This window comes from Ciconia boyciana, chromosome 5, assembly GCF_034638445.1.
Source record: "Ciconia boyciana chromosome 5, ASM3463844v1, whole genome shotgun sequence".
Taxonomy (NCBI): domain Eukaryota; kingdom Metazoa; phylum Chordata; class Aves; order Ciconiiformes; family Ciconiidae; genus Ciconia; species Ciconia boyciana.
The window spans coordinates 82,672,426-82,686,333 of NC_132938.1; the positions used below are offsets into that span (position 1 = coordinate 82,672,426).

A 13,908-nucleotide genomic window follows, 5' to 3' on the forward strand; every position below is an offset into this window, starting at 1 on the left:
AAGAGAAAGTAAACATGCAGTGAGACTTTCTCACATAGTAAGGGGGACTTTGGCCCACAGAAAGCATGAAACAAGGACTGAGCTCTGAGCAGAGGAGTCAAAGCATGGCTGAAAGCGAGGGAACACTACAGGAAAATTCATTCTGCGCTCCCAAAGACTCCAAGCTCTTGTGGAGAGTGAAGCATGGAAAGAAACGGGGCAGCCAAATGGAACGGGAGGATCCCAGGAAAATAGGCTAAATCCAGCCTAGTAATAACCTAACTTGGACTAGCCTCCTGCTGCGTGGAAGTGTGAAGGAAGAGGCCAGGATGGACTGGATAGAGCTGCCACGGATAACTTACCATCTTGGAAGATGTCATTAATGGCCACGATTGCTTGGAACGGCTTTGTCAGCTCAGCTCCATGGGGTGAGCTGAGATAAACAACAAATGTCTCCAGCCCCTCTATCACTGGGTACTGCGCATCGTCCAGGATTGTCAGAGTGCAGAACTAGAAGGAAAGCAGAAGTCCTGCTTTTAGAGGTGCAAAGCTGTCATCCTTCCCGGCACTCACATTTGCGTGTCTAATGTAAAGGCATTATGTCAGGCCTTTTCTGAATTCATTAATCAATGGAAACAATGTTCTAGGTAAATCCGGCGCATGATTTCAGAGAATAGGCAGTTATCTTGATCCTGGGAGAGGTGGCCTGACAGAATCTTCTCTGGCTGTAGCGCTGATCAGATGTGAATCTGTGCCTGGCAGATTCACTAACAATGCTCAAGTGTTCCTGAAAGGATTTTTAAAACAGGCAAATGGCAAATACAGAGTATGCACATAAACAAGAGAGAAGGGTCACCAGATAGAGCAGACTCATCAGGAGTCAAAGCGGCTCCTCACCTCTTCTGTCTTGCCTGGCCTGAACTCTATTTTTCTGGAGCTGGGGACATAATCGATTCCCGGGCTGGCAGATGGGGGGTCTGACGTCCGAGTGGCACACCACACCGAGATGGGGGTTGAGAGATCAGGTCCCTGTCGGAGGACTGGAATCTCAATGTTTCCTGCATCACCAGTTGCAAACGAGAGAGAACCACGATGAGAAAGCAGCCACATACCACAAAACCACTCCTTTCCCTTCAGCATGCCCTTCTCCCTTCACCACTGCTCCTGCACTCAGCACAGGCTATTGCAGAGAACAACGCCCAACCTTCCCCACGTGGGCAGAGGGAAGGACAGAAACCCTCTGCAGATCTTTTACAACTCTGTTGCTGTGCCCTAAATGCCTCCTTCTGATACCTCTTCCTGGTGAAAGCACGCTTTCACGGCAAGCACCCCAACGCAGTGTGGAGCAGCCCTGGGGGAGCCCCCTGCTACTCTTCACCTGCAGCCTCACTGACGGTAAAAGTAGCATTCCCCAGGGACACTGTAGAGGCATCGTTGGGTCCACTGATGAAGACAATGGCTGAAGCCCGGCTGCCGATGCGTGCATTATCTGAGGCATTGGCCAATACGATCTCAAACTCCTCTTCTTCTTCGTATTCACTGTCATCGATCATCATGACGTCACATGTCATCATGGTGACACCCGGACCAAAAACAATGCGGCTGTCATCCGCCATCCCCCGGGACTTGAAGTCAGAGCCGGATTCCAGCATATAAAGGCTGCTTCCCTTGGCTGATTTGGGGACAGTGTAGCAGATGGCAGACACAGTGCTGCTGGTATCCCCTAAGATGCAACAGAAAAAAACTGTAACTCTATGGAAATACTTTTACTCTATTTGGTGGAGACACCATTCACTTAAATAATAAAGCAGCATTCAGAAAAGGGGGTGAGGAGTAAAGAAGAACACCATCCCTGCTCCTAAACTTGCATAAAAGCTGGCTTAGGTCTGACTTCCAAGCATGCTCCAAATCTGCACTCTTGGTTACTATGATCAGGAAACGGGTGGCACTAATCTATTAAAGAATATACAGTACAGTGATAGGGTCCACGCAAAACACAGTATCTAGATCACAGAGAAGCAGCAAATAAATACAAGGGTTTGCTCCTGCTCATGCGGGGAGGAGAAATGAATCCAAAAGCCGGGAGCTTTAACTGGATTGGTGAATCTTACAGCAGAGCTGGGAAAAAGAACACAAAAAAGCGCCATCTGCCCTGCGTTGTTGCTTGTCATTTCAGTTGCGCCACAAAGCTACTTCCAAAAAATCAAAGAATCACCCCAAAATAATAGACAAGCAAACCCCAAGGAACACCACTTGTTTTGGGGGTCACTGTTATTTGTCTGCCAACAGGAAACAGTTGTTTGCCTGAGCCTGGCAAAAGTATATACTGCAAAGATTGCCTTTGCAGTAATCCTAGTCTTGTGATAAAAGACTGCAGGATACAGGCACCAAACCGATTCTATTACCTATAAAGTACAGAATTAAAATCCAAGCTCTAGGCAGCCAGACATACTTCACAGTCTGTCCAGAGGTACTTCACTTCTCTCTGTCCCCAGTTTACTGTTGACCACAGTCTCCAGGGCTCCCCATCCACCCTCTCTGCCGTGTGGGTTCAGACTCTGCACGGCTCACCCGCAGCAGTGCCTGCGGAGCCGCTTTTCCTCCCGTGCCGCAGAGCCCCACAGGAGCGCAGAAAGTCGTTCTGCCCGGCTCGACCCACCTTTCCTTTCAACAGGAGCAGAGAGGAAACCAGCGCTCTCGCTGACGTGGTACGTCTTCCTGTCAAACTGCAGGGTGGGCTCGTCCTCTGCGTCAGTGATGGTGACCGTGGCTCGGGTGATGTTCCCCAGCAGAGCATAGGCCGGCATGCTGAGCTCCACAGCAAAGCTCTCCATGCTCTCAAAGACGTTGTCATCGTTAATGACGATGGTGCAGGCCTTGGTGTCCTCCCGCTCCTCAAACTGCACCTGGAAGGCAGCAAGTGGGCTGCTCTCTTTGGGCTGGGGTCTGAAACTTTCTGTCCTTCCTGTCTTACCCTCACCTGAGTCATACCCTGTGCACAAGCGGCATCAGACACCGACCCTACCCAGGGATAAATGGCTAGTGGAGGTCAAAGGCAGCAGCAAATGCAGTGCGTAGGCCTCTATCCCTTTTCATCTCAGTCATGGTTTTAGCCCTTTGCATGATCAGGAGTGACATTCCTACTCAGGCAAGCCCGTAACATTTGTGGTCTGTCAGAACACTGCTGCAAAGCCTATCTGCCAACTTAAAAAACTGATGATAAAAGAGACCCTCTTCTGAAAGCAAACAGACCACGCATTTTTAGAAAGGAAATACAGTCTCCTTTGTGTTTTTATCAGTTCTTTCATCCAGGCTTGATGGCATGCATGGTCAGACCTTCCCTTTCCTGGTGTCCCCAACCTACCTGCCCCGCGTACTCCACGTAGTCCTGCTCTCCTGGCTGTGAACCGGAGCTGGAGGTGGCTGTTCCCTGCTCTGTGCGGCACAAGACAATCGCGTACTGGTTGAGGTTACCAATCCGCCTCACGGTGACGCTCACAGAGCCTGCGCTCTCTCTGACACTGTAGCTGGAAACGTATCAAGCAGACACAAATAACAGGCTGGGGAGCAAACCCTGTGTGTTTACGCTGATACTGAGCACTGTAGACTCAGGATGATTGTTGCCTCCATGGAAAATCTGAGGGACGCTAATAATCAGGGACTTGGGCAGATGGCAGCCATTCAGCAACCCTGCTCCATGGTTTAACCCGGCAGGCACTTCTCCTCACTGACACGCACAGCAGTTCCCACTTCCATACCGGCTGCTGTTGGCCCCCCTGTAGAAATCAACAGTGTTAATTCGACAGGAATGCTACGTGTGGTGCTACAGTGCACAGCGGCGAGACCTCAGTCCTGACGGGGTGCCAGTGAAACACAGGCAGAAGTGATGGTAACTGCCCCAGAATTTCATTTCCGTGCTGTAGGTCCAATCGCATTTTACAGAGCTCAACCCGCCTCACTCCAGATAAGACCCCATCTGTCAGAAGAGTACCGTAAACCCCATGCCATTTACCTGGTGTATGTAAAGCTGAGGAGAGACCACTGGACATGGAAGATGTTGCCACTGACCACATTGGGTTTGCTGTCCTTCACTAGGAACTGAAAGCTGTCCATGGTCTCCTGAACCTTCTCCTCATGCAACACGTACCGAATGAGGCCCTGGTTCACATCCTCTGTGGGGAGGAGACATCCAATGAGCCAACCCAGAAATCCAACGGCAGTTTTATAGACGAGCAGTAGGGAGATACGCATCCACCCGGCCGCAGGGATCGGGTTCTCCACACGCCCTTTATGCTGCAGCAGCTTTTCTGACTTCCTTGGTCTTACCTGCAGTAGAAGCCAGCCTACAAGCTGTGACAAGACATTCCCTTGCCTAGTCTTTATCCATAATGGCTCATACTTAAAAATAAGGTAAATTTAAAGTAGCTTTGATGAAATGCAAGAAATATGAATTTGCCTGGGCAGCACATATTTCATCTCTGTTCTAGAAGTTGGCATGTCCTAACAGGGCTCCTTCTCACTGCTGAGATGGCTCGGGCTCTGTGACCTTCTGCAGTGTAATATATGTTTCCCAAGCTTCAGCCCTAAAATAATGTAGGTCTCTTCCTTTTTTTTTTTTTCCCCCCTCCTTTTTTTTTTCCCTGAGCACGCGGGAGGCCAGGCGTGGCTGGCAGGGCCTGATGAGAAGGGACAGGCAGAACTGCTGACTGCATTTGTACAGGACCTAATGCAGTGTGGTGCGAGGCTCTGCGAACTGCAGTAGCAGAAATGCTAAAAAAGGCTGCGCTGCGAGTTCACTCTCAGCCTGCCCAGGGAAGTCTGGAGGGAGCAGCAATCAGAAAGAGCACAGTGTGGTAGGAAGCAGTTGCTCCCTCACCTCCCCCTCCTAATGGAGGGCCCCTCAGTCCTGCAAGAGTGAACTTTCCACATGCGCTGCTGGCTAAACATCTACCAGACTTTGTGACGATTCTAAACATCTAAACATCTACCAGACCTTGTGACCACATGCAATATCTACAACTCCTCTTTACTGTGCCGAGTCAAATCTCCAGCTCTAACACAAGGCTGTAGAACCTGGGTGTGCTACAGGACACAGGGTGGCATCTGTAAGAAATTACACGATTTCTGCAATTGAGAGCAAAGTTCAGTTCTTATTTTTGACACACCTTTGAGATTTGCCCCTTGTCTTCTCCCCTCCCACCTTTCCCCCCACACCCACACCCAGGCTATCTTGACACACTGAAGGAGCTGAAGGAAAAAAGCAACAGCATACAGACCAACTTCCATACCCTGCGTAAAGGTGGTCACAGTTGTCCCTGGTTTCAGCTTGTTCTCCACATAACCATTTCTGGGACCAGTTGTTATCTCATAGATCAGCTGTTTGTCATCTGTGTCAGGGTCTGTCGTCTGTAATTCCTTCTTAGTGATCAGATTGGTCGCCTGGATTAAAGCCAAACCAAGGGAGTAAAACTCTGGAGATCCAGCAGTGCAAGTCTGATTGACTGTTCATCCAAAAAGCCCAACCATCCCTCTGTCAAACAGTAGGGGATGTAAAAGCACAGAGCACACAGAGCGTCCTTGAACAGACAGGTGCCCCACAAGGTGTTTGACAGCACATGAAGGATTCAAATTCTGCCTCGCATCTGGTTTGTTTAATAAAAAAACATTGTGGCTCAAAGAAAAGCAAATTCAGAACAAGCTGCCCAACCCTATCTAGCTGGGGCTAAAAGCTATGACAAATCTTTTGGTTTCACCTGGAAACCACTGCTCCATGAACTGTGCTGACGCTCAGGTGAGGCCTGGCTTTGCCCAAAACAGCTGCAAACAGCCTCAAGTTGAACGATTCACTCAGGACAGTTCATGCTGCTTTAGTGAGCCTGCACTAGTCCTCTTCCAAATGACCTCACACAGATGTGCCTCAGTTCCACCACATTTTGCTTCCTCTTTAAAAAGAAAACACCTTTAACAGCAGGAGAAAAAGAGAGAATTGAACTGCCTGAGGCTGCAGGAGTGCTTTTTCTCAAGTCAGGAATTTGAGCTGAGATAGCCACTTCTTAATACAATTTCTTACTACAGTGTCTTCCAAGCCTTTTTCCTGAGAAGAACTGAAGTATTTCTTTGCAGTTAATGCTGGGTCCTCAAAAACAAGCACGACAGAGAGTTTCCTGGCGTTTTGTTTGGGCTTCAGCAAAACAAAGGCATGTCACAGCAAGAAATCCCTATACCACATTTCTCTGAAAGCCATTTATCTCTACCATGGCTGCTGTGGCACATAATCAAGACTTCCCTGCCCATCAGCAAAGCTTAAAACATACCGCCCTGGGGCAGAGGGACAAGGGGCAGGATGTGTCCACCCAGGAAGGCGGGCAGCAGCTGTACTGAACTGCACAGGTCGTGCAAGAGCCAAGAAGAGCCAGGCTTGATGCTCCGGCTGATGTAAAGGAAGGAAGTGGTCCAGGAAGCACTTTAGTGCCCTGGAGCCACGTTGCCTGGCTTAGCTAATGGAGCTGCAGTGCTGGCATCTCTGCACACCTCTGCCTTTTCCAGGACACTTCACGGGCACAGAGGGACACCTGCTCTCTATCACAAAAATAAAAATGGTGAAAGATCAGGAGGTTCTCCTGTGAAGCTCCTTCTCCTGGAACAGTCTGAGGAACAATCTAAGCTGAACCCAGGCAGGCAGTTACCTTGCCATCCATGTACTCCAGCCACTGCAAACCCAGGTTGGTGATGACCCTGGGTGTCCCATCATCCACAGAGAGAATGTCCACTTTGAAGCGCTGTGGTGCTGCTGTCACAACCTGACAAAAGTTCAGAGAGACGGCTGTTACTTTGGGAGTCAGAGCCTCATCCACCATATTACCAGCTTTGCTCCCTTCAGCTGTGTTGGGATCAAGGTCCTGGGGCGAGTTTGCAGACACAAAGGCTGGTACGCCAGGGAAGAAGCATATGGCATCACATAACTGAGAATACTCAGCCCTTATCTTCAGTGGAGCAACAGCAGCTAAGTCTCCCCTTCTCTGAGAGGAGGTAGCTTTCTATTAGCTATAGAAGGTCTCCCTCACATCCCTTCTCCTCCCCTTACCTTCTTCCCCCCATCCTCCATAATGAAGAAGGGATTGGTCCCATCAGACACAGTGAAAGTGAAGCGATCCTTCAGCGAGTTGCTACCATCATGACTGTAGCTGATGCGGTTCTGGTAGATGTCGTCCATCGTGAAGGTGGTGGCTTGGTGGTAATGCTGCCCATTGCTGGTGCGTTCAATCAGGCCATGCCGAGGGGGCTGCATGACTGTGAACGTAATTGACTCAGCCTGCACCAAGGAGACAGAGTGGCAAAGCTGATGATGTGACCCCAGGACCAGGACAGGCAGGTCCTTCCAGCTCGAGACACCTGGAGAGGGACTCTACGCCCAGACAGCTTTCCTAGCACAGTGTTTCCAACCAGGGGCTGAAACGCAACATCACACGCTGAACTGATTCACCCTGAGCCCTACCCTGTCTTCATCCCTCTCCCAAGGTGGATATCTACAAAACAACCCCGATCAGGGAGAGCTAGGCTAGACACATCACACCAAACTATTGGTTTGGCTGGTCTGAGACGGCTCCCGCCTGCCTTCGTGACAATCCCTCAAACACAAGAGCAGTCCCCCACTCTGCAGCCATTCTAAGCGATGTGTCCCTTGTCACTTCTGTCAGGGTGGAAGCAGTGATAACCTTTGGGGCAGGATCTTTGGCTCAGGGCAGTAACAGGCAGCCAGGAGCCCTCTTGCTGCAGGGAAACTGCAGCGCAGTGAGGTAGAGCCAACACGACACTGCTTAGCCTCCTGCCAGACCCAGGAGGAGGAAGAGGAAATGTCATTTTCATCTGTGCTAGGCATAAACTCAGTGTCAAGGCTAGGCATAAACTCAGTTCAGATCCACAATGTTCAGAGAGAAGGTGGGACAGGGCAAGGATTAGCTCTGATCACAACTTCTAAATGTTTTCCATGTAGGTTTGTTGCTTATGTGTCTGAGAAGCATCTCGGATGAAGCCATTTCTCAAGCCAGGGCTTTGCTTTGCTCAGACACTCATTCATCTGTTTATGTACAAACTGGGCCTGCCACAAGCTGTTTGTTTGATGTTGTGATCAGACAGGGTATGAGCACAGGGAGAGATGACACTCACTATAATCTCTCTCTTTGAACACAAGCCCATTTTTCTGATAGCCCCGATGTGCAGCAGAACAGGGGAGGGAGGAGGCAAGGGGAAGTCCTGCCTTACCTCTGTGTCAGCATCTGTTGCTTTAAGCTCAAACTCTGTGATGGTTTTTCTCACACCTTTCTGAACTGTCATCCCGAGGCTTTGCACCAGGGGTAAGGAGTCATCCACAGGGTTTATGGTGATGTCAAACTTCTGGCTCACCTGGAACAGGAGGAAAAGCCTCTCTTGATGAATTCAGTCTACCAAGAGTGCAATTCCATTGAAACAGTAATGCTTTAAGGAGACCACAGTGGTCCACTGAGTTTGGGTCACTTCATTTTGGCCTTGTTTAGTGAGTAAAGAAGAGATTCTAAGCTCGGATCTTGTGCACGTGACATCTTCTATCCCTCCCCACTAATTTATTCTTCCTCTTTTTGTGATATTTATGGACACCCACTTTTCCCTCCCTCCTCCCTTCCCTCCCTCCTTCTACTTTGTCACTCTCCCTCTATTTGCAGCTATAATTTTTCCCTTTCAGACAGTAGGACAGAGACATTTCTCAAGGGTCTAACTGTGCTTGTGGGTATGTTGTCGGTGCACCAGATCAAAGCTGAGCTCCAGGAGCAACTGGTAAGCAGATGAAAACCAGACACCGAAATCTTGGTAAACCAGTCTCATGAGGCTACATCGCAGGTGGCTCCCCCTGCCCTTCACAGAGCTCGCTCCCTTCCCTGTGGTACACAAGATCTCTCACAGCAGGGGAAGCAAGAGCACCCACCATTGCCAAATGACAAGCCCACGTGTGGCTTGTTTCATTTCCTTTGCTACGTGTAACCGTCTTTCACAAGCACACAAAAGGAAAACTGACTCCCATCACATCCTACAGAATCAATAGCCTGCTCTGACTCAGGCAAAAAAACATGCTGGGACGTACCTCATTCGTTCCATCAGAAACAGAAAAGGTGAACGCATCCGTGTGCTTTTCAATGTCACTGGTGTGGACATACCGGATGCTGCGAGAGGCCAAGTCTGCCTGGGTGAAAGAACTAATTCTTGTCCCTAGGAAAAGAACAATAGAGGATAAAGTGCAACAGAAAGAGCGAGGCAGGGAAAATATAGGGAGCTGGACATATCTAGCTATAAGCACCCAGTCTTGGCTTGTTCTGCTCCAGTTCAGGCTGTACCATGAACCTCAGCTGAGCCAGGGATTTAGCTGGCACAAAGCCTCCTAAAAACTCCTCTCAACAACTTCTAAATTAACATAGTGGCACCCCTTCTGCAAAAAGAAGCATAGACTTCTTCCCAGACTTACAATTTTACAATGGCACCTCACACCGCCAGGACACCCTGTTGGGGATGGGCCTCTCAGGGCAGAGAGCGAGAGAGAAGCTGTGAGAAAAACAGCAGATGTAACACTTCGATTTTCACTCCTGTGCAGGACTGATCTAACCAAGGCATCACTGAGTATGGGCAAAAGGTTTCCTGGCCTCACAGCAGTTTTAAAAAATGCCTTCAGAGTCTCTGCTCTCTTTTCTCCTCCTTGTACCCCTGCATTTAGAACAGACTAAGCCCCATTTTCAACACTGACTTACAGCGACATCTTTACAGGTCATTAGGTGTGACACAGACACAGAAAGGTACCCGACAAGCATTTTAAAAAGCACTTGAGCCTTTAACTCTCACCGCTGCACTCGACAGTTTTACTGCTCTTAACAACAACAAAAACCTTGACAAAAAGTTTGTCACCAGTTTACCATGTTAAATGGCTACTGACAAGTATTGGCCATGCTACAAATGGATCCGATATAAATAAATGAGCCAAAACTGGATGATTTGCCAAGGTTTCCCTCAGAGCTCATTAGTTTTAAAGGTCTGTGTTCTCTTTTGAACACTCCAGTACTCTCTCCTTAGGTTTAGGTCATTTAAATCATGAGAACAACTCTTTCACAGTGTGTGACTCCATATCTTTCTTAGTCCATCACAGACATGAAAAACCACAGAAATCAGAATCATCACATTTTAAATAACAGGTCAATAAAATCCTTAATCCAGCTTTTTCAGGTCTCCAAAGTACAAGATTCACCATTTAGTTTGCAATTTAGACAAAAATATTGCAAGTTTTTAATTTTCTCTCAGCAGGGGATTTGCTTATTGTAACTTTCAGTCATTATTCCTACCCTTTCAACATGTTTGCCAGAGGACATCTTACACTGTGAGAAGATGAGGCAAACCACACACTAAAACTGAGCTGTACAGGGACTGTCTGCATCTTGAGAACACACAGCAGATATTTCCACTTTAATCTCATGTTAATAAGAAATCTAATTCTATGAAGGAACATAATCTTAGATGAGTATAATCTAAATCTGGAGAGCATATTATATGACAGCATACATTTAGACTAATTCAATCAGAGAGGGGTAGGACACTCATACTGTCAGTGGGCATGGAAGGCAACTCTAAAATTCAGGTAATTCTTTTCTGAGTTTCACAGGATTGACCAATCCCCCCTCTCCGAACTACCAGAATTCAATTATCCAGCGTATCTATCACACTACAGCGTAGCTTCCTTTTAAAATAACTCAGCAGTTAGTTCCCTTCTTCTCTCCAAAGCCCAGCTGGGGAAAGAGGCTGCTGTTTAGGGATCAAGGGACATACTGGGGGGACTGAAAGCAAGTTGTCTGTTCACCAAGGTGGGCTCTATTACCACGGACATTAGGGGATGGATTTTTTTGGGCATTGTACTATATGTGGCCACAGAAAAGGCTGAAGGTTTGCCTGTTGTGCAGATGCAGCAATAGGTCCTGAAAGAGGAGATTCACACAGCGGCAAGCTGGACTGAACTGCGAATTCCACCAGGCAAGGTTACCATGGGGCATAAACTCACCCAGAGGCTGAATAAATCCTCATCTGTGATTATCGGGCTGCCTTGCCTCCACTCACCCTCTTCTCCAACTCTCTGGGCTAATGACCATTTGATTTCTAACAGGAAACATAACTCTGTGCTGCTGCCTCCGAGCACGTTTTTCCTGCGCTGAATCTTTAGGGCTCAAAAGCCCTCCAGTGCTTTGCTGCTAGGAGTACCCAACCAAGTAAAATACCACCCTGCTAACCTGGGGAGGCCGCATGCTCCAGGTGCCCCAGCTGTGGCTGCTTGGTGAGCTTGTACTGGAGCTGGGTCGGCTCACTGTCCTGGTCAGTGGCAGAGAGCTGGAGGGTTGTGATCGTCTTCGCTGAGTTCTCATCCAAGACCAGCCCTTTGTTAGAGATGATGGAGGGGGGAAATCTGTCCTCTGAAAGGGTTAAATACAAAGCTGAGTTAGGAGATAGTCACCCTTCCTTTCCTTGGAACAGGGTTCAAATTGGGTACTTGTGCTCAAGCAAAAGACAACATACACACAAACACCTCCCAGACTGGTAATTCCAAACCAGGTACTCCGGGCCTTGGCATTAATCGAGGGGACGGTAACATTATAACGTCTTAAAGACAATCTAGACAGTATGAAGATATTAAGGGGAATTTTTCTACCTTTTTCAGTGAGTTTGTCAGAAACCAAAGAGCTAATCCTTACATCCATGAACTCTCCCCATGCCCCAAACTTCAAAGGCCTTTGAATTAACAGCAAATAAAAATTGCATCTCAAGAATTACATCTTTAACTTGCAATACATGTGGGAAGGGAATCTATGAAGGCCTCAGCTCTGCAGCAAAGAAAACAGAAATTCAGCACTAGCTTTTACCTAATACACTAATATAAAAAACCTGGTCCGTCAGTTTGTTGCCATCTGCATCGATCACATCAAAGGTGAAGGCAAAATTTCCGCCAGGATCCCCTTTCTTGTGACTGTACACCACTTGCCCTGGAGAGAGGGACAGGAGAAAAGAGGTGGTGTATTACAGGCTGCATCATTTAATTCTTAGTTTGGAACCAGGCTGGCACTAGAAGCTGAGGGACTTGGGACTTCACAGAGCTCCTGGATTTGGGTTTCATTATTTTTTTCTCTTTATTCTTTCTCTCCTGCCGAGAGAGACTTTTTAACACTTGCTTAACGATAACGTGTTTCTGCTCTAACACAACAACCTTATCTTACTTCTTTCCCTCTCCCTTCCCTGCTTCAAGTCATCCTCCCGCTCTCATAAAGATCATAGTATCACAGAATATCTCAAGTTGGAAGGGACCCATAAGGATCATCGAGTCCAACTCCCTACTCCTCGCAGGACTACCTAAAACAGCCACATATTACTTGCCGTGATTATCTAAAATCAAGCACTCTCACCTTTATTTATATCAGCCTGGGTGAAACTTTTGACAGGTCCTTCGACAGAGATCTGGACTGGATTATCAATTTTGGTCAACTGCAGATGGCCCATGCTGGGATCCCTCTTCATGACAAATCTAATCGTTGTGTCTTCTGAAGAAATAGCTGCTGCTTTCAAGTGCTGATCTGTGAGGTATGCGGCAGAGCCTGGACCACAAAAAGAAAGTCCACAAATAGCTTCAGCCAATCCAGCTAAGCGACTGGTTTAGACTGGACCGTACAGCAATACCAAGCAATACCATTCTCCTCCCTCTCCCCGTACCAACTGGGAGCTGCAGGCCCCTGTTGACAGCTAATGTGGGTGGCTGCTTCTTCGGCAGCTCCATGAAGAACTCCAGCCTCCCCGTCTGTGTGTAGAGGCCATCCGTGATGGAGAAGCCAAACTCGTCTGTTTGTGCTGCTGCACCGCTCTGCGTATAAACGATCAGCTCATCCAAAATGTCCTGGTAGGTGAAGGATGAGCCCATGGACAGCACATGTCCATGCTCTGGGGGCTCTGCAGCAGTCTGCCTCCTGCGGAGATGACCTGACAAACAATAGACGGATGAAAATTATGGGGAGAAGACAGCCTGCTGGGGACTTTTTCCGTGCCAGCTCTCAGTGGGATGCGCAGAGGTAGACATAGCCTTACTGGCAAAATTGAAGGAAGTTATCTGCTTGTTGCCAGAACTGGTACGAATTTGGCTATATACATGTGATCTGAAAAAGGGTGCACAGCCCTCACTAGTTTAACGTGACACTAGCCTTCATTTGACATCCTGCCTTGCTTTATCACTGCAGATAGATGCTAGTTGCTCAGCTCTTTGGAACTGAACCCCGCAATAGGAAATGGGGTAACACAAAAGGGAAATTCCCAGGGAAATACATGCAGTCCCCCTTTCCCCTCTCCCACAAATAGCGAGGGACAACTCTCAGAGAATAGGTCTGTTCTGAACCACAGTCCTTCTGCGGCCGCTGGTCCAAACACAGACTAAATGTGCTTTAGATAAATATGCCAGGCTCCTCTCTCACATCAGGGGCTATTGCATACACACAGATATAAAGACACACAGACACAGATGCACAAAGACATACTGTCTCTCTCTCACCCCCCCAGCTTGTCAGGACTTACCATGTTCAGGACTTTTGGTAACCACGATGACAAGCTCACTGTTCTGGGTGTCCAAGTCCCACAGGTTGAGGGAGGCCTTGGTAACGACCACACCTGAGCCCTTGTGGACTCTGACAGGCTCCAGCACCATCTTTGGGGGCTCATCGTTCTGCCGCTGAACAGGTCCCAAAGGCATGCAGTCAAAAAAGGGACAAAGGGAAAAGACCACTGCCCACCTGAATGAAATACAAGCTCCCAAATGACAGTATTGGTGCTGATATCCATTAATGGGCGACACTAGTCTCTCCAAATCTATCCAGCATCATGGCTGCTTCTAAG

At 48.2% G+C, this 13,908-nt stretch overlaps 1 protein-coding gene across 1 annotated transcript in view; it reads right to left on the bottom strand.

Moving 5' to 3' along the window:
• FRAS1 (Fraser extracellular matrix complex subunit 1) overlaps positions 1–13,908 on the bottom strand; it is a 177,204-nt gene that overhangs the window by 15,969 nt on the left and 147,327 nt on the right. Inside the window, exons 43-58 of the mRNA XM_072863417.1 lie at positions 13,591–13,744; positions 12,742–13,005; positions 12,438–12,626; positions 11,901–12,020; positions 11,274–11,453; positions 9,095–9,219; positions 8,242–8,382; positions 7,064–7,291; positions 6,666–6,779; positions 5,268–5,418; positions 3,992–4,151; positions 3,344–3,506; positions 2,639–2,885; positions 1,358–1,702; positions 877–1,037; positions 342–489 (exon numbers count right to left, since the gene is read on the bottom strand). Coding sequence (XP_072719518.1) covers positions 342–489; positions 877–1,037; positions 1,358–1,702; positions 2,639–2,885; positions 3,344–3,506; positions 3,992–4,151; positions 5,268–5,418; positions 6,666–6,779; positions 7,064–7,291; positions 8,242–8,382; positions 9,095–9,219; positions 11,274–11,453; positions 11,901–12,020; positions 12,438–12,626; positions 12,742–13,005; positions 13,591–13,744 — 2,890 coding nt within the window. The remainder of the gene's footprint in view (positions 1–341; positions 490–876; positions 1,038–1,357; positions 1,703–2,638; positions 2,886–3,343; positions 3,507–3,991; positions 4,152–5,267; positions 5,419–6,665; positions 6,780–7,063; positions 7,292–8,241; positions 8,383–9,094; positions 9,220–11,273; positions 11,454–11,900; positions 12,021–12,437; positions 12,627–12,741; positions 13,006–13,590; positions 13,745–13,908) is intronic.